At 42.0% G+C, this 23,723-nt stretch overlaps 3 protein-coding genes across 3 annotated transcripts; 2 read left to right on the top strand and 1 right to left on the bottom strand.

Annotated features, from left to right (window-relative positions):
• Nucleotides 1-6,498: 6,498 nt before the first annotated feature.
• LOC144704104 (uncharacterized) lies at nt 6,499-9,631 on the top strand. The gene is made up of 5 exons (XM_078576345.1): nt 6,499-7,023; nt 7,641-7,793; nt 8,357-8,498; nt 8,586-8,827; nt 9,332-9,631. Exons 1-5 carry the CDS (start codon nt 6,634-6,636, stop codon nt 9,536-9,538), a joined length of 1,134 nt encoding a protein of 377 aa, XP_078432471.1. The 5' UTR covers nt 6,499-6,633; the 3' UTR covers nt 9,539-9,631.
• A 252-nt stretch (nt 9,632-9,883) lies between these two features.
• LOC144704105 (FCS-Like Zinc finger 17-like) lies at nt 9,884-10,738 on the top strand. The gene is made up of 2 exons (XM_078576346.1): nt 9,884-10,298; nt 10,399-10,738. The coding sequence occupies exons 1-2, from the start codon at nt 10,099-10,101 to the stop codon at nt 10,568-10,570; spliced, it is 372 nt and encodes a 123-aa protein (XP_078432472.1). The 5' UTR covers nt 9,884-10,098; the 3' UTR covers nt 10,571-10,738.
• Nucleotides 10,739-22,810: 12,072 nt separating this feature from the next.
• LOC144704407 (uncharacterized) lies at nt 22,811-23,723 on the bottom strand. The gene has a single exon (XM_078576824.1). It carries the CDS (start codon nt 23,721-23,723, stop codon nt 22,974-22,976), a length of 750 nt encoding a protein of 249 aa, XP_078432950.1. The 3' UTR covers nt 22,811-22,973.

Genomic DNA, 23,723 nt, shown 5'->3' with positions numbered 1-23,723 from the left:
TCATTAGTAGAAGGTTGGGTAAGGGTGTAGCGAACGATACCCCTAACTGAAGTAGATGGATCATGTCGATGAAGGGATGGCGGACAATCAGTGATACCAATAAAACTCACTAAACCATCATCATGCACAAATTCATCTACTATATAATTTTCTATCCTATAGTCTTCCTCGTCAATTGGTTGATCATCAATGATAGGTTCGAGTTCAGACAATTCATTTCCAATGTGCAATGCTCTAGATGGGCACTGGGATGCGCTATGGCCGCATCCTTGGCATTTGAAGCATGTCATGCCGGACGGGCCAACCTGCGCTGGATTTGGATGAGTGGGGGCTCTTGTGGTAGTGTCAAATGAAGAAGATGTACGACCGTTGGTACGCAACGGGGTGGATGATTAAGGTGTAGTAGCAGGAACACGTTGATCAACGGAGGAACAATTCGGTGTGGGTACAGGTGCTTGGAGAGCTAGAGTTTGATTGCGGGGAAGATGATGTGTTAGGATAAGAGGGATATGCGCGATCACTTAGAGAGGGACAGCCACTAATGACAATGGTATTGTAAAGGGTTTGGCAAAGTTCTAGATCTTCTACTATTTGATAGGCTTGCTCAAGTGTAGCAGCCTTTTGAACAAGCAATTCTGTTTCAAGATAGGGATTAAGGCCGGTTCAAAAATGGGATATAACCACTCGAGGATTTTCTTCTACCCTACACCTCATGTAAAGTTCCTCAAATTGTGTGATATATTCAGACACTTAGCATCTACCCTGTTGTAATTTATGCCACTGATCTAGAAGATTATCCAAATAGGCGACATGGACATATTTCTCATCAAGCTTATCTTTCATTTGTGGACACGTCTCTATAGGTGCATCTTGTCGGTTATAAATTGAAAATTCAAGATTTTCCCAAATTTTTTTTCGCTTGACCACCTAATCTCATCTCAGCATATTGCACCTTTCGCCACTCAAGCAAATCATACCATTTGAAATAACTATTCAATTTTGACTCCTTAGGGTCAAAGTATGACCCTAAGATACTCCTTAGGGTCTCTTGATCCCTCATAATATGGAACGTCAACTTTGACACTCTCTTGAATCTGCTGCAATCGGTTGTCATGATCTAGACCATGATGATCTCGAATTTGTATCCTATCCTCGAGGGGATAGGGATCGTCTTGTTCAAGATGATTCTCATTCCACCCTCGGCGTCTATCATCAAGCAGGTAGGGGTCATTCCGAGGTAGATGATTTCTATCACAACCTGGAGGTCTATCCTCAGATGGATAGGGATCATCACAAAGAGGATGATTCCTATCATGGCCTGAGTTTCTATCCTCAAGCAGATAGGGATCGTCACGAAGAATATGATTCCTATCACGACCCGTGGTTCTATTCTTAGGCAGATAGGGATCGTCACGAGGGGGATAATTCCTTTCACGACCTAGGTTTCTATCCTCAGGTAGATGTAGATAGTCACGATCACGGTCAAGTGGATAAGGATCGTCACGATCACGATGATTCCTGTCATGACCGCGAGCTTCTAATTGATGAGTTCGTTCACTAACTGCATCAATGGAGTTGGTTAGACGATTGTCCATGTTGGTTAGATGTGTGGTCACGTCACAAAAACCATTCTGGACAGCCTCTAACATAGGATCTACATCTCCACGTGATGAGTATGGTGGAGCAGGTGGTGATGACTCTCGGATAGGTATAGAAGCCTCATGGTTATCTAGGGAAGGATCAGTCATGGTGGCGACGACGCATTTGCCTGAACGCAGATGCATGCAAGATGAAATGATAATGGATGATGTCTAGGAACGCGAGGAAGGTAGGCAGACATAGGTTAGACTCTGATACCAATTTGATGTAGGATGACTAGGAATGACACAGGTAGGATAAACTAACTCAACTACAGATGGATAAAACAGACCACAAATCAACAAGATTGATATTGAACATTTAAATCCGGTGAGAATGTTGATGGTGCAGCCCCTTTCCTCGATCGAGGGCGAGAGAACTGCCTTACAACCACTACTTTGAAAACAAAGCTCCAAATCCAATATCTCAATTGGTCAATCATGAGAAGACTCAAACCTATTCAGCTAAGTCTTAGGACGGTGGAAAAATAGACAAGAAACATTGGATGAGATGTGTGGCGACGTGTCATGACACAAGATGTCTCGTGCGGTAGTGGTGGCACGTCTAGTGATAGTGTGTGGTCGTGTGCGCCATCATGTGCAATGACTTAATGAATTATGATGAGATCATAATATATTGATCACAAGTATTTAAATATGTATTCTAAATATTCCTATTTGATGGATAGTCGAGACGGACATCGAATTATTCAGATCGAATAGCACTAGCTGATCCTACTTATACAATAACTACATCTGATCTTGTAGTTATTAGTGTGGCGAAACTAAGGACAGATAGTGGGTGCTCTTTGGAGAAAGAGTTCACTAGATTGATTCGTACGAATCCCTGAATGGCATTATACCTAAATGTCAATCAGGTTGATTCAAGTTACAACTGTATAAGTGATCCACTAACCTGAGACACCAAGGACATCTCGTGAGTTGACGACTATGTTTTGACTATGGAGATGATTGAGTGGTCAAGATGGGATCATCTACCCTCGGTATAAGAGGATAATGACTCGAGGAAGATGATGCAGAAAAATCCCTGGCCAGGGTAGTGAGGATATTGGAGAAGGCGTTCTCTAATGATCCCCGTTACACATCAGTACTAATCACGGATTAGGGTTTGACAATAAACCATAACCTAAGTCATTCGAGAGTCTCACGAGATGATGGATTATATATATACGGTAATCCATGATGGTGAAGGTTCTATGAGAGAGTTCGAGACTACTCAGTATCTTCTAGTGTGCGAGGCGTAGCTTGGCACCCCACGGGCTGGAAACTTAACCTATCGATTGGGTTAAATTGGTCCTTAATTAATTAATCTATATGTAGATATAATTAATTAATAAGTTTGGTCAATAAATATTAATGAGCCATTGAATTTATTAACTAGAATGATACATGGGCCTAAAAGGTCACGCGCACAACGTCATAAGGGCATTGGTGGATATACTTTACTTTGTAGAGTTTTTGAGAAAAACCTTAAGTGAAATGTAAAGAGAGAAAGGATTCTCATTTTAAGTACCCATGCAACCCTGATTTGAGAGCCTCTCATCTTCTCCACTCTCTTCTCCACTCATCCAAGGAAGAGTGTCTTCATGGCGAGGAGATCTTCAAGATTTTCAAAAAAAGTTGAAGAAGAAGACGTGGAGATCGAAGCGTCGAGTGATCGCGTGGATACTTCTAGAGGTCAGACGCGTGAACAGCTTCAGAACGATCTCGTAGCGGCAAAGTTAAGTGTGGAACAAGTTCCCCAAAAGGTACTTTTAAATGTTTTGTTTTAAAGATCAATTGTGAATCGATCGACACGCGTCCGCATCCATGGAAACATGTTTTCCATGGACTAACCAAGCACCGAACCCAACAAATTTTCCATTCTCTCACACCCTCCCCCTTGCCCCATTTATCTCTCTCCGTTGAATTTTCTCTATTTTTTTCCCCTATGCTTCTCTATCTCCTCACTCAACCACTTTCTCTGACTATTTCTTCCACTTATTCTCTTTTATTTACGAGGGAGACGAATATTAAACTTGTGGATCGTGACCCATTTGGCTTTCCAAATGCTCTTAGTACATTGATGAGGATCGTGACCCATTCTCTTAAAGAAGTTCTAGGAAAATTTGTGGTTGTCTATTTTAATGATATTTTAATTTATAGGAGGATCCAGGGGATCCTTACTCTCATTTGATGTATGTATATCACTTATTGAAGACACACAAACTCTATTCTAATATTAAGAAGTATTCATTATATCAGCATTAGGTCGTATTCCTTGTATTTATCATCTCATCTCAAGGATTATTTGTTGATATTAAAAAGATTGAGTTATTTTAGAATGGCACAGTCCTAGAAATATTCATAATATTTAAAGTTTTCATGATCTTTCCACCTCTTGTTGATAATTGATAAAGGCCTTCCTCTTCATTATGGGTCTAATCACAAGTTTTCTATAAAGGACAATTTACTGGATAAATGAAACCAAGAGATCATTTAAAACCATCAAAACTAAGATAACCCAAACTCCTATCCTTAAACTACCAGATTTTTCCTAATGTTTTGGAAATTACATGTAACACATCTGCAATTGGTATTAAATGTGTCTTGAGTCAACATCATCATTCTATTTTATACATAGTGTTTCTTTACTAATGGCCACACCAGCAGCATTACCTATAAGAAGGATTAGATGGTGATATTTCAAGTTAATTTGATATGCAGCTCGAGTATTTTCAAAACCATGTTTAGAGACCAATGATCATCATATTATGCCATCATTGTATTTTACTATGCCATTTCATGAATTTTTGGACTTTATTATAATGTCACACTATACTAATAATAAAATACTTTATTTCTATAAACTAAAAAATGACATAGAAGTGAACTGGCTAAATAACTAATTAATATACATAAAAATTAAATACTTCACTTTAAATTAATAAATAAGGGTTAGTAAAAATATAAATAAACATATAAAATAATGCAAGTTGTCACCCGAGTAATTATTCCATTGATTTCCATATTTTATCAACAAATAATGCATAATGTGTATTACTTATGAAAATTCACAAATCAATATGAGACAATAGCATATAAATGCGTGGATCCAATAGTGGCTCTCACCTGTAGCATGATTACCATGCGGCCAAGTGACAATTCTCTCTCCTGCTAGCATGTGCTGCAACTCATGCCCAGCCCTCTATATCTGCACAACATCTCGCCATCTAGTGTAATTACGTTGTCTTGGCACACATGCACTGCCACATCCTCTTGGGGCCCATTCCGATACATCCCCCCCTCCCCCCCCGCGTCCCCCACACACACACACCCCCCAAAGTTGAATTGGGATATGAACCAGATTTGAGAATTATAATGCCTAAGAAATAGGAAGTTTGGATGATTGGGTCTATCTCAAATAAATAAGTGATATATTTTAAGATACTCTTGAGAAATATAGAAGTGTATTACATATAACTTGAAATAAACCCTTAATTAACTGAATATGATTGAAGGAATATCACTTTGAATGTATCATGTTTTGAGAAACCTTCATAACTATTGCATTGCTTTTTTATTTCTGCTTACCCTTTTAACAAAGAGAATCATATTTAATGACGAGTTGAATCGCGAATCACTAATGATATGTCCTCTATGTCAGTACCATCTAGTAAAAACCTTAGTGGCTAAAGGTGAAGAATAAGGATTTGGCCTAGCACCATCTACCTAACCCACTCTATGTTAGGGCTTCCCTAGTACTATAAACCAACATTAGTTTTTTTAATGAACTTACATGCATATTGACAATATTTAGGCAGTACGAGGACTAATTAGAGTTAATGCCATATATACACTAGCTTTGGGGTTGCTATAGAATAGTACAATTGAGGTCATTTATGTCCTTTATGTTAAATTCATTCTAATATTTATGATGCATTATTAAATTAAACTTCAATCATATTAAAACTTTGTAGTTTGAAGTTTCATTCTTGAAGATTCAATAATGACCCTTGACATGAAAAAGCTAAAAGTTAGTCTCTATTCTCAATTCTTTAGAGTTTGATTTTTTTTTACTGATCAACATTCAAAATTTAGGGCACCAATGATAACTTAAACACATGAGAATTTTGGAACACTTAGTAATATATTACCCATCACCCATTATTTTTCCACAATTTCACTTGGGCTAGTAGGTTGATTTTCCTTTTACTGACTAAGAACTGTGACTTTCCCATCATCAATTGCTTGAATCTCATTGCCGTATAACATTTTATCCAACTATACATTTTATACTACAGTAGCTGTCGAATGCCCAAATTATATTGCATCTGTGATTTCCCATAGACAAGGTTGTCAAACTATAGATAGAAAACCATCACATCCTTTCTTTGTATAAGAGACCAATTTGCTAAAATTAATGCTATTGGAGAAAAAATATGTTAATCAACATCACAAATCAAAAGTTACATTTTGTGTATTACATATCCTAAGCCATCTTTTGAGGCTTCCAACCTTCAGATTCCCTATTATTTCATGTAGTTTTGGTTTCTATTTGTGCATCATATTAGTAATAATTTTTTTTAAAAAATCTCTCATATACAGCTCTAAAACTTGTGGAAACCTAATTTCCCCCTAGTTTTGGATCTTATTTGTGCATTATTAAAGTAGTCAAGTACTGGTCACTTGAGGTGATTATATGAAATGTTGGTATGTCTCTCTCTTCAACAACTCTTAACAGTTTTGGTTTCCACCTGTGCACCATACTAGAAGTCAGGTGCTGGTTTCTTGAACTGGTTGAATGAAAAAAAATGTGTTATTTCGATCTCCCCTCTATAACTATTAACAATGGATGGAAACCTAATAACATAACCTGCTGTTGAATTTGTTCTTGGCTGTTGATTTGTATTGGGGCTCTTCCTCTTCCTCTTCCTCTTCCCCTCCCTATCTTGCAATTGCAGAGGCTAATTTGGAGCTGTGGAAGCCATCCGCGATGTGGAAGCGATCGGCGTCCTTCGTCCTCGACAATCGCAACGCGCAGAGCGCCAGCGCGAGCGAGAAAACCCTCGCCCCGGCGGCCGCCGCGGCGGTCTCGGGGTACTACCAGACGCGGGCGGAGCACCACGGCGGCGTCTCTGAGGACTGGCTCGAGCAGGCGGAGGAGGCCGCCGGCGGGAGGAGCGAGTCGGACGCCCCCCGTGGGAGGAAAGCCGCGGGAAGGCCTTTCGATGTCATCGAGGAGTTCAACTTCTGGCGGAAGAAGCCCGACCTCGCCGAAGCCGTGGCCGCGATCATGGCGCTCTCTGCCGCGATCCGCGCTAGCGAGGCGAGCACCATGATGGAGCTTGAAATCGAGCTCAAGAAAGCGTCGGACGCCCTCAAGGTGCGTGGGACTGGCGACAATTCTCTTCCCATCAATCTTCATGGGTAAATCTAGGGTTCTTCGTTTTGAATTGATTGCATTTAGAGCAGCGTGGGAGATCACCAAAGAAGGTTTCTTCTGTTGGTCCCGCGGCTTTCTTGAGGGATTTTTGCAGGTTTATTGGTTGCTCTTCTTTTTGAACGTTTTGCTCGGGGGAAGGGGGATTAGATGCTTGCCAAGATTTGATTACGAAGTCAGAATCTAGTGATCCAGGGATCCAAATTGAACTGTGCGTTGCGGGCGCGCGCGATTAATCTTCTGATAATTGTTCTCCTTGATTACTGCGGAGTTGGTGAAATCCCCCTTCAATTAATTGTGCCTACATCTCCTTGAAGAAGAGAAACAAAAAATATGTCGTAGAGAATAAAACATGATGTTTTCATCCGGCATTTTGGTTATTCCCCCAGTATAACTGCCTGTTGAATGGGAGTCTGGGTTTGAATTTGGCCGGCTGAAATTTTAGTTTTAAGGGCATAGGGGATGGATTCTTGTTCAATTTTACTCCAATAAATACCTTATTCTTTTCCGCAGGAGTTGCATGATTTGGCTGCTCAGTTTATCTTTTTTGCTGTTATCAGTCTTCAGATCTGACCTCCATCTCCCTGTCCGCCGGCTGCGATCTGTTCACTCGCTACGTGACCAGAACCAAAGCGCTCGAGTACGAGGACTTTGACGCCGCCAAGACCCATCTCATGGAACGAGGGGAGAAATTCGGCGAGCTCTCTCTGCGGGTAAACCGTCCTCTCTCTCTCTCTCTCTCTATATATATATATATCTTTCTCTCTCTTTCTATCTGTCTCTCTATCTCTCTATTTCAATCTGTCTCTCTATCTCTCTATTTCAATCTGTCTCTCTATCTCTCTCTTTCAATCTGTCTATCTCTCTCTCTCTTTCTATCTGTCTCTCTATCTCTCTCTTTCAATCTGTCTCTCTATCCCTCCCTTTCTATCTGTCTCTCTATCTCTCTCTTTCTATCTGTCCCTCAATCTCTCTCTTTCACTCTGTCTCTCTCTCTCTCTCTCTTTCAATCTGTCTCTCTATCTCTCTCTTTCTATCGGTCTCTCTATCTCTCTATTTCAATGTCTTTCTATCTCTCTTTCAATCTATCTCTCTATCTCTCTCTTTCTATATGTCTCTCTATCTCTCTATTTCAATCTGTCTCTCTCTTTCAATCTCTCTCTCTTTCTCTTTCTCTCTCTCTCTCTCTCTCTCTCTCTCTCTCTCTGTCGCTCTCTCTCTCTCTCTCCGTTTCTTTCTGTCTGTGGATTTGTTACATGATGTGGGTGTAGATCAGGCTCGACGGATCATAGCGATGCTGGCTCAGGACTTCATCTTCGACGGGTGCACGATCTTGGTACATGGGTTCTCCAGGGTGGTGCTGGAGGCTCTCCGGATGGCTGCCACCAACCGCAAGATCTTCCGCGTCCTGTGCACTGGTGGGTTTCCCTCCTAAAGATTAATAATAAAGAAAGATTGAAAGAAAGAAAGAAAGAAGTAGGATAACCTGTTTGTGTTGGCTGTAGAGGGCAGGCCGGACAGCACTGGGGTGAGGCTGGCCAAGGAGCTATTGCGAGCGGGCATCCCGGCTAAGCTCCTCATCGACTCTGCCGTGGCCTACGCCATGGACGAGGTGGACATGGTCTTTGTCGGTGCCGACGGCGTCGTTGAGAGCGGCGGCATCATCAACATGATGGGCACTTACCAGACAGCCCTCGTCGCTCACTCCATGAACAAGCCCGTCTACGTTGCTGCCGAGTGTTACAAGGTCATCCCGCCCCTCTATCTCTGTAATGCACGGTTTTTTTCCCCCGAGATGAAAAACCGTCGTGTCCAGGGCTGCGGACGTCAGGTGAGACAGAAATTCGTCCGCCCGAATGGATGGTTTTTTGGTTTGAGGACGAGAAAACCATCCCATCAGAACGCTGTGGATGGGACTAATATACTAAAATTTCATTTTAGTATATTACGAATATACTAAAATTTCATTTTATGATTTCTTCTCGAATTTTAGAACTTTTATGATGCAGAAAGATATTGTTCTCCAGTCCCCATGTCATACCGAGTGAGGTTGCCAGGCGTACACCCATCTCCAAACAAAATGGTTCTCAAACAGGACGATAGTGCACTATACCTCCATCCATTCATCCATCCATCCATCCATCCATCTCTCCCATCTTGTCTTGTTGGAATAAACCGCCTCTATATGTCCGCTAATTGTCTCTATTTCTATGAGTCCGTCTCATTAATTATCATATTGGCTTGCATGCAGTTTGCAAGGATGTACCCGCTGGAGCAGAAGGAGCTGGCGCCGGCGCTGAGACCGGTGGACTTGGGCGTGGCCCTGCCGCCGGGGGCGGACGTGGAGATGTCCGCCAGAGACTACACTCCCCCGCAGTATCTCACCCTCCTCTTCACCGACCTCGGCGTCCTCACCCCCTCCGCCGTCAGCGACGAGCTCATCAAGCTCTACCTCTAACTCCCTCTCGCACAGACAGACTCCCACGGCCCAATTCCATCTCACTTCTCAACGGAATTAAGGGTAGTACTTGTTTCTTTTCTTGTAGACCAATTGGGCTGCACGTTTTCCACGTAGACAACAGCGATGGCTTATCCGATAGACGGTGACGCTGGCGCCGGATCGCATCGTTGGGACTTGGAATACTCCGCGTCGACCGTGACCAGTCCCGGCCAGTAAACAAAGGCGGCGGAGAGCAACTGTGAAATTGCGAGAAAGAAAAATCTCTTGAGTCTCGGCTGCGCTTCTGCGATAATACGACGAAAGTCAATGCCCTGGCACTTGCGTGAATCGCGGACTAGGCGCCACCTGTGCGCGACATTTATTGCTTTAAGGACAGAAAAAGAAAGTCACGGAAGGAAAGAGAGAGGGAGTTGAGAATTGAGATCGACTTCTCCCTTGTTTAATTCACCAGACTCACAGTATATGTACAAGCGCGTCGGCTCGATTATCGTGTTCTTCTTCTTCTTCTACTTCTTTCTCTGTTCCGTTGGATATCGGTAGGGAGTGGGAGAAAGAGAATGATTCCGAGGTCGAAGGACGGATCCGGGGCGGTGGGTCTGCGGATCCTGATAGAGGCTTCCTCCTCGCCCGACCCCGCCAAGCTCGTCGCCAAGCCCCCCCGCGTGCGGCTGCCGGCGACCTCGCCCCCCTCCTTCCTCAGCGCGTGCCGCCTCTGCCACAAGCAGCTCAGCCCTCTCGACGACGTCTACATGTACAGGTACTTACCCGGCTGTCTAACGCGAGAGGAAGAGGAAGTGAGACCCAGCATAATCTCCCCACATCTTAATTTACTTAACTCCGGACTGGGTCTTTTTCAGGGGAGATCAGGCCTTCTGTAGCGACGAGTGCCGGTGCCGGCAGATGGTGCAGGACGAGCGGCGCGAGCTCGAGGCTGCCGTCCGCGCCCGACTTCCCACGCCGCCGCGCCTGCGCGCCGGCCGCCGCCTCGCCGACCCCCGCCAACGCCGCCCCATCCTCGTCGTCGCCTGACTCCCCAGCCGCGGCCCGGTCGCTCGCATCCCGCCGTCCGTTCCCCCCCACGCGGCGGCCATCCGAAGGCCTCGCCGTCGCTGTCGCGCCTCTTGTATTTTACTCGGGCACGGCTCCCAAAATTTTCCTCCCTTCCCATAATATAATACATATATTTTTGTTCGGACAGTTTACAGACTCGTGCCCACCAAAGACCGCTCGCCACCCGTCCGCTGCTCCTGTCTTCAGGCATTCACGGTAGATGTGTCTGGGGCCCTTTCCATGGCTATGGAGACGGGTGGCGTTTTCTTCTTAGCATGGGACCGCTTTGGCTGAAGGGACGTGGGCTTGGGGCCCGTGTCTACACTTGTCTTAACCGACGAGGTGAATGGGATGATGGGTTTATCAAGGGTTGCGTGGTAAAATTGGTTTATTTCTATAAGAACCGTAGTCTATTTGTGAAGTTGTTGTTGACAAATATTGGCTCACTTAGAAACAAAACTCTCCCCTCCCCAAAAATCATGGGAGATATCCGGTTGTCTCGCTTTGATTTGTAGGTAGGAAAAGACAAAAAATTGGCCCGCATCGTAATGTTTGTTTGATACTCCCGCTGTCTCTCCCTGTCGATGGAGAATAGGAGAGAAATAAATGAGAAACATCACAGGGGGGAAATAAATATTTTTAAACGCTAACTTGGAGAAGATATCAGGAAAAGATGCCGAAGGTTGGTGCCTTATAAAGAATATTGGAAAAGTGATGTTTTTTATCAATGGATAAGAGCTTAATCACAGTTCACCGAAAAATCCTCATGCCCAACATGGCTGACGACTTTTCAGTGTTCCTCATTAAAAAAGACGGGGTTTGAAACAGTTTGCCTTGACTCGTGGCTTTATCAATCCGCATATCTTCCAAATTGCAGGTTCAGCTAATGAGACAAGGACCAGTTAAGGCCATATCCTCAGCAGCGTACTCCGCCGACTAACCAAAAATTTTAATTTGAAATGGTTGTTTCCAAATGTGGGGAGGGAACGTGGATCGAGGCTGAAAATCAAGTAATCCTAGCCCTCAAAACCATTGGAATTAAATCCAAGTCTGAGATTTGTTTGTTATAAAAATGGAAATATGATTGAAATTATGCTTTTAGTGGACTACCATAAATTGGATTTTGAGATAATAAAACTACCGTATAATCGCCATAATTTGATGAAAAAGATTTAGATTTAATTTACCTACAATGTTTTTTAAATCTACTCATGATATTAAAATGCGAAAGAAAAATCATTTGTCTTTATCAAGCTAAATCTTGAAATACTAAATTCAAGATATTCTATGTTTTCAGGGATATGAATCTGTAAAAAAATTAGAATCGTATCTTATATTTTTGTCTATCCCAAACTACAATACTGAGAACTGTTCTGCATTAACATACTTCTCTGAAGACTTGGATGGGTAAGCACTATTTTTTGTCAATGAGAAACTGAAATCAGAACTTGGAACTTCTTTTTGGATCAACATTTTTTAGGAATTATTTGTGTAAGTTTACACTATCGTTTATAATGACCTGTAGGCAAAGAGAAATATTAAGATAACATATTAATGAAACGACATCCAGGTCAATAATATAGTTAAGTATTCATCTACACCTTGTGATTAAAATAATACATTGCTTTTAATTAGAGAAAACTAGAATGGATGAGAGTATAAAGGTGGCAGACTGCTCAACATAATGAAAGTTTGCACCAGAGAGGTAAATGTGTCATAACTAGGGATAAAGTTGAAGTCTTGTGACTGGGAGTATTCACTTAAACCATTGGGTCGCACTTGGGAGGATATCAAGAGTTAGTAAAAAAGCCAATTCACATGGATATAAACTCAAGTGATTAGTAAGTGATTACCCACAGAAAAACATTACGCATGTTAGGATACATAGTGATTTCTCTTTAAACATGTACAAAAACATTGTGTCATTTTCTTTTCTTCTACCTCCTTCAAAGATAATAAAATACATATTAAAGTACCAGAAAAAAAGTTAAATTATGTTATTTTTCACATTCATCAAGAGCATCATAATATCCTCCTTAGGAAATCCTTATGTCACGAAATGCTTAGTTTGCATTCTAATCAACATCATAATATACTTGAATTGTAACCAAATGTTTTGATGTGAAATATAAGTTATTAATCAAGAGCATATTCGAAGTAACTCATGACAAGATGACTGGAATGCCTAAGAAAACCACATGGATTCTCTACATATTTGGTGAGTTTATGAACCATAAATGGGATACCCACTCTTGACATGGTTATATAAGTAAATCTTCAAGCAATTCCCTTTATTGGGTATGGTACTCCAAGGAGTTTTCATTGCTCACATGAATTCAATTAATGATTATCCATTAAAATGTTACTTATTTCTTTTCCAAAATATCCCACAACATCAAGAAGTTGTAGCACAAAAATATTCAAGTGACTTTATATCCCTGAGATTGAATGAAATTATTTCTGACACCCATAAAGGACCTGAGGGGAAAAGGTTGTTCTCATTACATATTTTTTATTTTTCGAGGACCTCTTACTAAGTTAATATTCGTTATATTATAGGGAATTTGTCAATAATGCCAAATATTGACCAGAAGGCATTAGGATTGAACACCTTTATGAACGAGGAAAATATGAAAAAACCTATTGAAATAATAAAAAATTAGAGGCCATCATATATTATTTAATGTATGTGTACCTAGTTATACTTTCTGTATTATTTAATGTATATGCTCCATTTTTTTGTCTCCACAATTCAACTTTGAATCAGTTTACAATGCTTCCTCATATTCTGATCTTTGCTAAAAATCATATTCCATCTCTTCCAATCCATAATTTAATCTCAAACATATGGATTTTATTATCCATGTGGATGTACTACAATCTACGAAGTATAACAAATTTTCTCTCTAATTTTTAAATGGATATGTGTCTCTGTGTATTAATGAAACAACTTTTTAAAAATGATATCATAAATAACTTCCTGCTTTTAGTTTTTTGATTATCTTAGTTCCTCACATATCATCAAATCTCCAGATTCTGGTTTAGGTTCTTAATGCTCACCAACATTTAATGATGCAGCTAAAAATGTCATGTCTTCCAAAATCCTTCACCGCCCCTACTTATGAATCCCGGGCTATTCATTTTATCTATAGATGATATTGGACCTCAACTATAGATCATCATGGAATTCATAAGGAAGACATGGTAATCTTCCCTCATGTCAGACTGAAGGGGATCCTTCTTCTAAACCCCTTTCCTACTCATCTGTGCATTCTATTTCCACAACTATAACTTAATTTTAGGATGAGTTCATTTGGCTTATTTACTTTATTTTAGGATGCATTTGTTCAAAAAATTCATGCATCATACTCCAGAGTGATGGCCGGATGGACTAAAGGAATTGTTATCAGTCATCAGTCATCTGTCATAAATGACGGATGACTAATGATGAAAATGGCAGAAGGAAAGGTGTGGATGACTGATGTTGTTCAAGATGACAGAAATGTGATGGGATGTCGGGTATGATGGCCACTGAGGACTAGGAGGAGGAACATCAAGTATGGGAAAAACAACCGCCGATGATGGAGACGATGATAAATGAATATCTAGAGCATGTGAACAATGACCAGGAGGATGGGAACAACAGCCATTGTGGATAGGGGCAACGATTGACAAGAATGGTCACAACGAAGGGCGGAGAATAGTGACCACCAAGGGCGGGATGATGACCATCAATGATGACAACAATGAACTCCATGATGGGGATGACAAGGAATGACAATGTGCTGACAACCACTGAGAACCAGGACAATGACTGTCGAGGATGGGAATGACAACTACCGATGACGGAAGGATGACTACTGAGGATTGATAAGAACATGCATGATGACAACCAACGACAAGAATGTGGATGGCCAAAGATGAGGACAGTGATTGCCAAGGTCGGGCACAATGACTGCCATTGACAGGCGCAACAACCAAAAAGGACGGGAACAACAACTACTGAGGATGGGCATTACGATTGTCAATGATGGGATTGCAAACCATTGGGGACAGGGATGATGGCTGCTGATGAGGGAGATGATGACAATTAAGGATAGGAATGACAAATTCTAGGCACACGACACTAATAGTTGAGGTGGGGAATGATGATTGCGGACAGTAGGAATGATGACCACTAAGGAGGGGGACAACATACACCGAGGATGCAGATGATGACCACCGAAGATGGGGAGGACAGCCACAAAGGACATTGACTACATTTTCAAAGGAACAAGATGATGGGTTCCAACGATGTGAATGATGACCGTCGAGGATGGAGAAAACTATTGGGCAAGGATGAAGGATGATAGCCACCGAGGACAAGGATGATGACTATCAATGATTGTCGATAAGCATCAACTATAACAATGACTACTGATGACCACTGTCATTAGGGACAACCGTTGACAATGGGATAATTGTTGTGGGCATCAAACTTTTGACAAAGTGCTCAAAGCATTACAACTTCAAACACATCTTACACCAAAAAATGAAATAAAAGGGTCTACTTGGAAATGATGCACTGGTTATTGGACTGCTCACAGAAGCTCGATGTGCAGGCTTGGCTATAGATAGATGTTGAAATAACCAAGACAAGTGGAGTTAGATGAGAACAAAAATGTTAAATAATCTGTAAAACAATTATTCCCTTGTCGTGCTCTCAGATTTAAAGTGGACGCCATTCTCCTAACTGGACTAGGTTGCAAGTCGTATCCAATAGTGCAATGTACACACCAGGTCGATACTCTCATGTATTTATTGTCTTCTAAAGATATGAAACTAAATGGGATAGTCAGTTGATTTGGTCGAAATAAAATTAGGAAGATGCACTGGTAGTGTATAAAAAGAATTTACTGGAAGAATTGAGATTAATATTGTATACATTAAAATTATAGAAAAATATTTTTAAGATAGCAGAATTGGAGATAGATGATCCCTGACTGGGAAGAAAAAACACTACCTTGGATAATTGAAACATGAACTTATATGTATCACAATTTTGGAGACAAGGTGTAATCTTGATAAGAAAAATGTTGACATCTTAAAAAAAGGAAAGAGGTACTGTGCATTCATATTACTAAAGATTTGAGAAGAAAATAAAAAGTTGGCATCATCTTGACAAGGAATACTCCTAAGGAGTCAATCATATCAAATAATACATTAGATAACAAAAAACTATTCAAGAATATCTTTTTTATCTTTCCATAATGGTGTACAAGCATAAAATATGTCTCAAGAATCACATATTCTGAGAGACAAGATATATTTCACACATATCCTCAAATGGTAATCAGTCTGAGAGCATGCATCATACAAATCATTTCAGACTAATCCATATAAGGATACTTGCCAAACAAATGATCATTCAAATATTTTCACCCTAGATTATCATATGCAAATTTTTGGTGATATTGAGCCATACTGTAAATGGCTAATAATTCAAAGAAAAGCCTCTCTAAAGGCATAAAAAATATGATGTTGGTAAGTAATTCATGCTGCACACAACGGGAGGACTGTGCATTCACATTTTCTCTTAAAACAATTATACATATATATCAAAGGTATTCCCAGTTGGTCATGGGAGACCTAAGTGAACTAATATATACTTGTTTCGGACTATCTTCCAGAAATATTACCGAACAACCTTCAGCAGATGATTAAATTGTTTATCTATATTTGAATTAATTATAATATCATTTAATCCTTTTAACACGAGGCACTCGATTCACATCCTTTAATAAAACAATCAAATTGCAGCTCGCGATGCCTAAAGTCTGCTTTGTCTTAATATTCTTCCTTATGCTTTTCTCGCTCTTTTTTTTGGCAATTTCATTAGAAACAGAATGAGATATAGAGTTAAAAGAGAAGTAATATGATGAAGAAGGATCAAGAAAGTAGTGAAAAGAACGTGATTGTCACGCTGAAAAAAAATTGCAATTGAAATTACAATATATAGACCCAATATAAAATGTAGACGATGGCGTCAGGCATGGCTAGGGGGGATAGCAGCAGAAACAGTGACAGTGGCATGCAGGGCAAGGGTGGTCGATGGTAGGTGACTGGCAGCAAGCGGCAGGTGGGAAGGGATGGAGAAACTGGGCATAACTAGGGCAGCAATTCGGATGAATGCTTCCAAAACACTCTGATATATTATACATGTTTATTTGAATGTAACATATTTTGTCATTTATCCATCGATCATCTGTTACATTTTACATTATAGATAAATGATAGGACAGGACTGATGTGGAATTGTGAAGATGACTAAACCTGGACGGATGATGACTCAGACAAGATCCATTTTTGTTGCTGGTTTACTGAATGGATGGTTGTTCAGTCCTGTTCAGTCTGTCCAGAAACATCATTTGTCACTGGCCATTCAGTCTCTCTAAGTCACTTTCTTGGTCTCACTCCCAGTTTTTATTGGTCTCTCCTATTCTCTCTCAGCCTCCCTCTAACTCTCTCTCTTAGTCTCTCTTTGACTCTCTCTCTTTCTCTATGTCTATTACCATCTCCCTAAGTTTCCCTCTCTCTTTTGCTCTCTCTAACTCTCTTTCTCTTGGTCTCCCTCTCTCTCTCTTGGTCCCTCTCTCTTTGACTCTCTTTCTCTCTAGGTCCCTCCCTCTCTCTAAAATTCTTTCTCTCTAGATCACTCTCTCTCTAACTCTCTTTGTCTCTCGGTCCCTCTCTCTCGAACTTTATATCTCTTGGTCTCTCTCTCTAAGTCTCTTTCACTCTCTGTCCCTCTCTCTCTAACTCTCTTTCTCTTTCTGTCCCTCTCTCTAACTCTCTTTCTCTCTCGGTCCCTCTCTCTCTTACTCTCTTTCTCTCTCTAACTCTCTTTCTATGTCTAACTCTCTTTCTCTCTCAGCCACTCTCTCTAACTCTCTTTCTCTCTCTGTCTCTCTAAGTCTCTTTCTCTCTAGGTTCCTCTCTCTCTGCTCTCTTTCTCTCTCGGTCTATCTCTCTCTTTAAGTCTCTTTCTCTCTTGATCCCACTCTCTCTAACTCTCTTTCTCTCTTGATCCCTCTCTCTCTTACTCTCTTTCTCTCTCAGTCCCTCTCTCTCATTTACTCTCTTTCTCTCTCGGTCCCTCTATCTCTCTCTAACTCTCTTTCATTCTTTGTCCCTCTTTCTCTAACTCTTGTTGGAACCTAGCTCTCTCTGGTGGTGACGACGTCAATGCACCAACCTCGGACGCGTTACCAACGTCATCCGACATGCCTCGCACGCAGACTCGTCATCGACATCAACTAAAGAACCGCCAGAATGATGAGCAAATCAGCGCACCGACGACGAACGCACCATCTTCGGACGTGCCACCATAGCCTCCCGAGACGTCCTGCATCATGACACACCGTCAATGACAGATCCAGAACTGCCGTTTGACGTAACATGATTACACGTCGTCCACTTTTATTTTATGTCATTTATCGTAGTTTCTCTTTCCTCCAAGGCCTATATGAAGGCCAATGTTGCAAGAAACACTTAACGAGTTTATTTCAAGAATTGAAGTTTTTCTTCTTGGAAGACTTGCCCCATCCTCCCCATCCCATTCTGGTTGTTGTCACCGCTGATTGCCGCCGCGCACTGCGCCCTAGGCCACTGCCCTGCACCCCGGTCGCCCGCGCCCTGCGCTCTGGCCTTGGCGCCCTTGTTCCTTGGCCGCGTGTGCCCTTGGCCGCTCCCCCACGCCCAAGCTGCCCCGTGCCCTAGGCCGCTGCCCCGTGCCCTAGGCCGCTGCCCCGTGCCAGGCCAGCCCGCACAAGCGCTCGCCCTGTGCATGCGCTCGTCCATAAAAACGCCGGCCCTACGCAGGCCACCCGCGCCCGCCACACGTCCGGCCGCCGCGCGCGGTCAGTCGCGCCCGCCGCCCGTGCCCACCGCGCGCCCATTTGCTTGTGCCCGCCCTGTCCCTGGACGCCCTCGCCGCCACAGGTCGCCGCACATACAGTTTAGGTGTTGGTGCGCTGCCCCGCACCCCGCAAGGGGGCGACTCCCCCCTTGACCCCCCGCCAACTGACCGCGCAGTTGGATCCGCGACACCCTGTCGAAGCGCACGTCAATCGTCCCGCCAACGACGCGTCAAGAATTCCCCGCAACCTCTTCACGCACTATTAAGTGTCGAGGTACTCCTACACTCTTTGGTGCCGTGTTCTTCGTCCAGTATTCTTCGAGTGTTCATCCGCCGCCATCAGATTAGATTTGGATTTTGAGTCTTCTAAGCGAATTGCCCGTTCGAAGTTATTGATTTTGGTGCTTTGCATCACCACGGTGGTTGTAAGATAGTACTCCCGCCCTCAACGAGGAAAGGGGCTGCACCATAAGTATTTTCACTGGACTTAATTTTCAAACTCGACCGTGTGATTTGTGGTCTGTTTTATCCTACCCTTTCCTTAGTCGCCCAACATCCCATATCCATCATATCCCATCCCGTTCCCTCTAGTCATCCTGCATCATTCCCTCTAGTCATCCTCCATCACTCTCGCTTTAACAGCTCACTCAGAGAAGAGAAGCACATGCACTCACTCGGTTGATCTCACATAGAGGAAAAAGGTTTTAAGACCTCACTCTCTTGATCTCACACGGAGAAACAAGATGCAAGAACACTTTGAGAGAGGAAGGAACCTTGATGCACACAGCATACTACAACAATAAAAACTCCTACATATTGATAGGCACTCCCCCATAACTGCCTATGGATTTAAACAAACCCTGACCACACACCTGTCCACGTGCTTGGACTTCAAAGACACCAGTCTTTAGCTCCTCAAAATAAGCTACTGCCTCCACATCTCCTTATGCCATGCTAACTTGGTTATTCTTGACTTATTCAAAAACTACTGACTCCTAAAATAACTTAGTCAAGATTAACTCTCCAACAACTCTCTGTGTCCCTCTTTCTCTAACTCTCTTTTTCTCTTGGTCACTCACTCTCTAACTCTCGTTCTCTCTAGTCCCTCTCCCTCTAACTCTATATCTCTTGGTCTCTCTCTCTCTCTCTTTCTCTCTGGTCCCTCTTTCTCTAACTATCTTTCTCTGTCCATCTGTCTCGAATTCTTTCTTTTCCTCAGTCTCCCTCTCTTCTCTCATTATGTCCCTCTCTATGTCTCTCTCTCGGTCTCCCTATCTCTCTCCATCTCTAACTCTCTCTCTCTAGGTCCCTCTCTCTATATCTCTTTCTCTCTTGGTCTCTCTTTGAGTCTCTCTAGATCTCCATCTGTGTCTCTCTCAATCTATCTCTCCATCTGTCTTTCTTTGTCTCTCTTTGACTATCTCTCTCTCTGTCTCCCTCTTTTTCCATCTCTCTTGGTCTATATTTTTCTCTCTGGCTTCTCTCTGACTCCCTCTCTCTCTCTCTTGATCTCTCTCGTATTCTCTATTTCTCTCAATTCCTCTCCCTCGCTCTGATGTCTCTCTGACTATCTCTCTAGCTTGGTCTCTCTCCCTCTCCATTGGCCTCTCTCTAATTATCTCTCACAATCTCTCTAACTCTCTCTCTCTCGTCTCTCCTCTCTCTCTCGGTCTATCTTTATCTTGGTCTCCCTCTTAATGGATTTTAGGTTGCTGTCATGACAATCATACCACAATGTTTTTATTTTGGGTTATTGAAAGAAGTTTTATTTGGCATCATTAGAATGTGATATTTATAATGAAGTCCATGAACACATATAATGACCTTGTAAATTTTGATGAGATCATAATATAGTAATTACTAGTCTTTAAATATATATTTTAAATATTCCTATTCAATGGATAGTTTAAATTAGCATTGTAATAACTGATACAATAACACTATCTGATCCAACTTATATGATAAATATGGCTGATCCTATGGCCAATAGTGTGGAGACACCAAAAAAAGGTGGAAGGTGTTCTTTAGAGAAAGAGTTCACTAAATTGATCTGTATCAATTCCTGAATGGTGCTATATATTAGTGATCCATTAACTGAACACATCAAGGACATCTCATGGATTGGAGGCAAAAATTAGATCTTACGAGTCTCTAACAATAGAATTCAACCTACTCCTAGCTAAGATATGGTAAGTAGGACACGGAGGTGGTTGAGTGGTCAAGAAAAGATCATCTACCCGCAGTATAAGAGGATATTAACTTAATGAAGATGATGCCGCTAAACCCTGGCCAGCATAGTGAGCATATTGGAGAAAGATTTTTCTAATGATCTCCCATTACACATCTATACTAGTTGAATGACCAATTAGAGTTAACGACCAACCGTACCCTATGTCATTTGGAAGTCTCGCGTCAATAAAGGATTATACATGCACGATAACCAATGATGCTAAAGGTTTCATGAGAGAGTTTGAACACTACTTTCTATCTTCTAGAGTATGAGAGGTAGCTTGGCACTCCACGAGTTGGAAACTTGACCTACTTAATTGGAATAAACTTGAACGGTTGATCCACATTCTTCTTAAACAAATGTCAATCAATTTTTAATATTTCTCATCAACTTCAAAAATTCATTTAACAAACTAATAACTCTAAAAGATTAAAAATGTAATTCTATTGAATTCATAGGTATAAAATACATAATAATATCATCTGTGTTCTTTGTAAAAGCATCACAAAACTACTTTATTTCTTTACGACATTTCGTCGAATTCAATAAATAGGTCAAATTTCCAACTCCAGGTGAAACTGAAACTGAAATGTTCACTGAAAATGATATTTTAATGAAATTGCTTAACTCCGTTTCATTAAAATTGATCTATAGGCACAAGAGAAGAACATTTCACTGAAACTGAAATGTTTGTGTCCTAATTGTATGAAAATATTACTTAAGTTTGTTGAGAAATTAAGCAATTCCTGATGGACTTTGACTTACCAAGATTCCTCGTCTCCCTTTGGGGTTGCCGATGCCTCCTGTCCAAATTCCTGGTCTAGTCCTCCACGAGGTAAGACGCTGAAGATGTTTCTCCTTTTCTAACACTCTCTCTAATATCTCTCTTCAGGTCATGGTCATTGAACCACTATTGACTGAAAGAATAAGGGAAGAACATAAAGAATAAGGACGATTCTCTTCGTTTCAAATTCAAAATTCAGATTCAAATTTGGCGAGAGAGCCCTTTTCAAAGCAAGAAAATTCAATTTTTAGGGTATGAATGCTCCAGTGATGCCCTGGTTGGTATGGGGTTATTTCTTCCTATTTTTCGTTGGTGATTTGGCAGAGATTCGCCTTCTCATCAGTGGAATAAATTCTCCTTCGACAGAAACGACTACAAAGGGTTGACGAAGACAGTTTTCTTCCTCCACCTTTCGATCCACATTCTAGAGGGTTCAATGACTACGATTAAATTGTAGTTGTGGACCCCTGTAATTCTCGGTGGACAACGCATAGTCAGCACTCTCCACATCATTGCTTAACTCCACGAGTCCGCTATTGGCACATGTGAAAGATAGAGAGATGCATAGCAAATAGTGTAAATTGCATATGACCGTTCAATATTCTAAGAGAAGATCAATGGTTGGTTTAAATCATTGGACTAAATAAAATCCCATCACAACTTGGGCTTTGGACTGGGTCACTACGAAGTGCGATTGGCTACCTCTCGGCAACTTTGCATCTTGGCAGCCTGCGGGACTGGTGAAAACATGTTATCTGTGCCCCGGCCCGGCCCAAACCTTTCTCAAAGGTTCAACTGTTAATCGCACATCAGAAGAGTTTAAATGTCTCAACAATATATAGATTTTGATAACACTTCATAGTTGAATTGAAAAGAAAGACAATGAGGGTTCTATCTGATGTTGTGCATACCTTGGTGTCATCGTGTAAGGCTATGGCTGCTGCTCTGCTGCTTGGAGCTGTGGTCCTTCATGGCCCTTAGCACTTGTGTTGTGGCTGAGTCTGCAGCCATAGCCCTTGTGGCGGCTCCTTAAGGCCACAACTTATTTTATTTTTATTTCCTTTTACTTTATCAACAATTTACTTCTTATGGCATATTCATGCTAAATTCATTAGAAATAGGAAAGTTCCATAATATGGGAATCGATGCATGAAATGGAATTTAGTCACAAACTTATTTATGCTAATTCCATCATATAGACAACTTTTAAAAAAAAATATTAAAAATTGCAAAATTAATTTCTGTAGAGGAGATAAAGATGTATATATACGAAGAGAAGAAAATAGGGAAAAAACATATGAACTCTGGTCTTCTAGACATCAAAGTCATCATCTTCATCATCATCATCATCATGTGAGCTGCGGGGAAGGTCAATAACATCCCCCAAATCCTCATCATCCTCATTATCATCACCATTGTCATCGTCCTCACCGCCGCTTCCGGCTGAGCCTTCCTCCTCACTATCCCAATCTTAGAAGATCACAGGCTGTGGTTCTTCCTCTTCATCACCATCATCCAGGTCCATAACGCCGGCGAAGACGTCGTCCAGGCAGGCGGACAGCCGCAACGCTGATCCGAACGTCAAAACCCTTGAATCTATGAGCTGGTAAAGAGTGTTGAGAGTGGAGGGGGAGGAAGGATGTGAGATTATGCTGCTGGCATGGTGGACAAGGAGGGTCCTCAGCCATGGGATGCAGCAGACCAGCACCGCCCCCCTTGACTGGACCATGGAGAGGAGGGAGTCTAGCAGCTTCAATACATCCGATGGATTCAGAGAGGAGACCGACTTTTTAATCAACTGTTCATCCTTGGTGTAGAGACAATTGAGCAGCAGGGTGTGATCTTCGGCGCGCAGCACCTGCTTCAGCAGCAGGTGGACCGAATCTGCGCTCGGGGGTTTGATAATCGCCGAAGCATCTCTTTCCTGCGCAGATGATTGAAGCTGATCATTGCCCACAGGGCTCAGTCCCGCGAGTTTTTCTCCCATCGTCGGTTCATTCGGATCGAACGTACCATCTGTCCCGTCTATATCTAGCAGACTTGTGTCCTTCTCCATCGTCGCGACGAGGGCATCATCATCTTCGCCGCGCTGAACAGAGGATCGTTTCTTCGCCTTCCTCTTCCGCCCGCTCGAGGCGTCCTTTCGCCTGCGAATTCCGAGTCTGGAGATCGGGGAAGAACGGTGAAGGCAGGAATCCGGCGAAGCAAATGCCGACGGCAT

This window comes from Wolffia australiana, chromosome 6 (assembly GCF_029677425.1).
Source record: "Wolffia australiana isolate 7733 chromosome 6, ASM2967742v1".
NCBI lineage: Eukaryota > Viridiplantae > Streptophyta > Magnoliopsida > Alismatales > Araceae > Wolffia > Wolffia australiana.
The sequence above is the reverse complement of the archived record's forward strand: the minus strand, read 5'-3'. Positions and strand labels throughout refer to the sequence as shown.

Bases quoted from the DNA above. Each gene is read 5' to 3' on its own strand.
- LOC144704104 (XM_078576345.1), top strand. From the start codon at position 6,634: ATGTGGAAGCGATCGGCGTCCTTCGTCCTCGACAATCGCAACGCGCAG. The intron at 7,794-8,356 runs GTAAACCGTCCT...GGTGTAGATCAG, and splicing joins TCGGCGAGCTCTCTCTGCGG to GCTCGACGGATCATAGCGAT. The intron at 8,828-9,331 runs GTCATCCCGCCC...GCTTGCATGCAG, and splicing joins TTGCTGCCGAGTGTTACAAG to TTTGCAAGGATGTACCCGCT.
- LOC144704105 (XM_078576346.1), top strand. From the start codon at position 10,099: ATGATTCCGAGGTCGAAGGACGGATCCGGGGCGGTGGGTCTGCGGATC. The intron at 10,299-10,398 runs GTACTTACCCGG...GGTCTTTTTCAG, and splicing joins GACGACGTCTACATGTACAG to GGGAGATCAGGCCTTCTGTA.
- LOC144704407 (XM_078576824.1), bottom strand. From the start codon at position 23,723: ATGCCGTCGGCATTTGCTTCGCCGGATTCCTGCCTTCACCGTTCTTCC.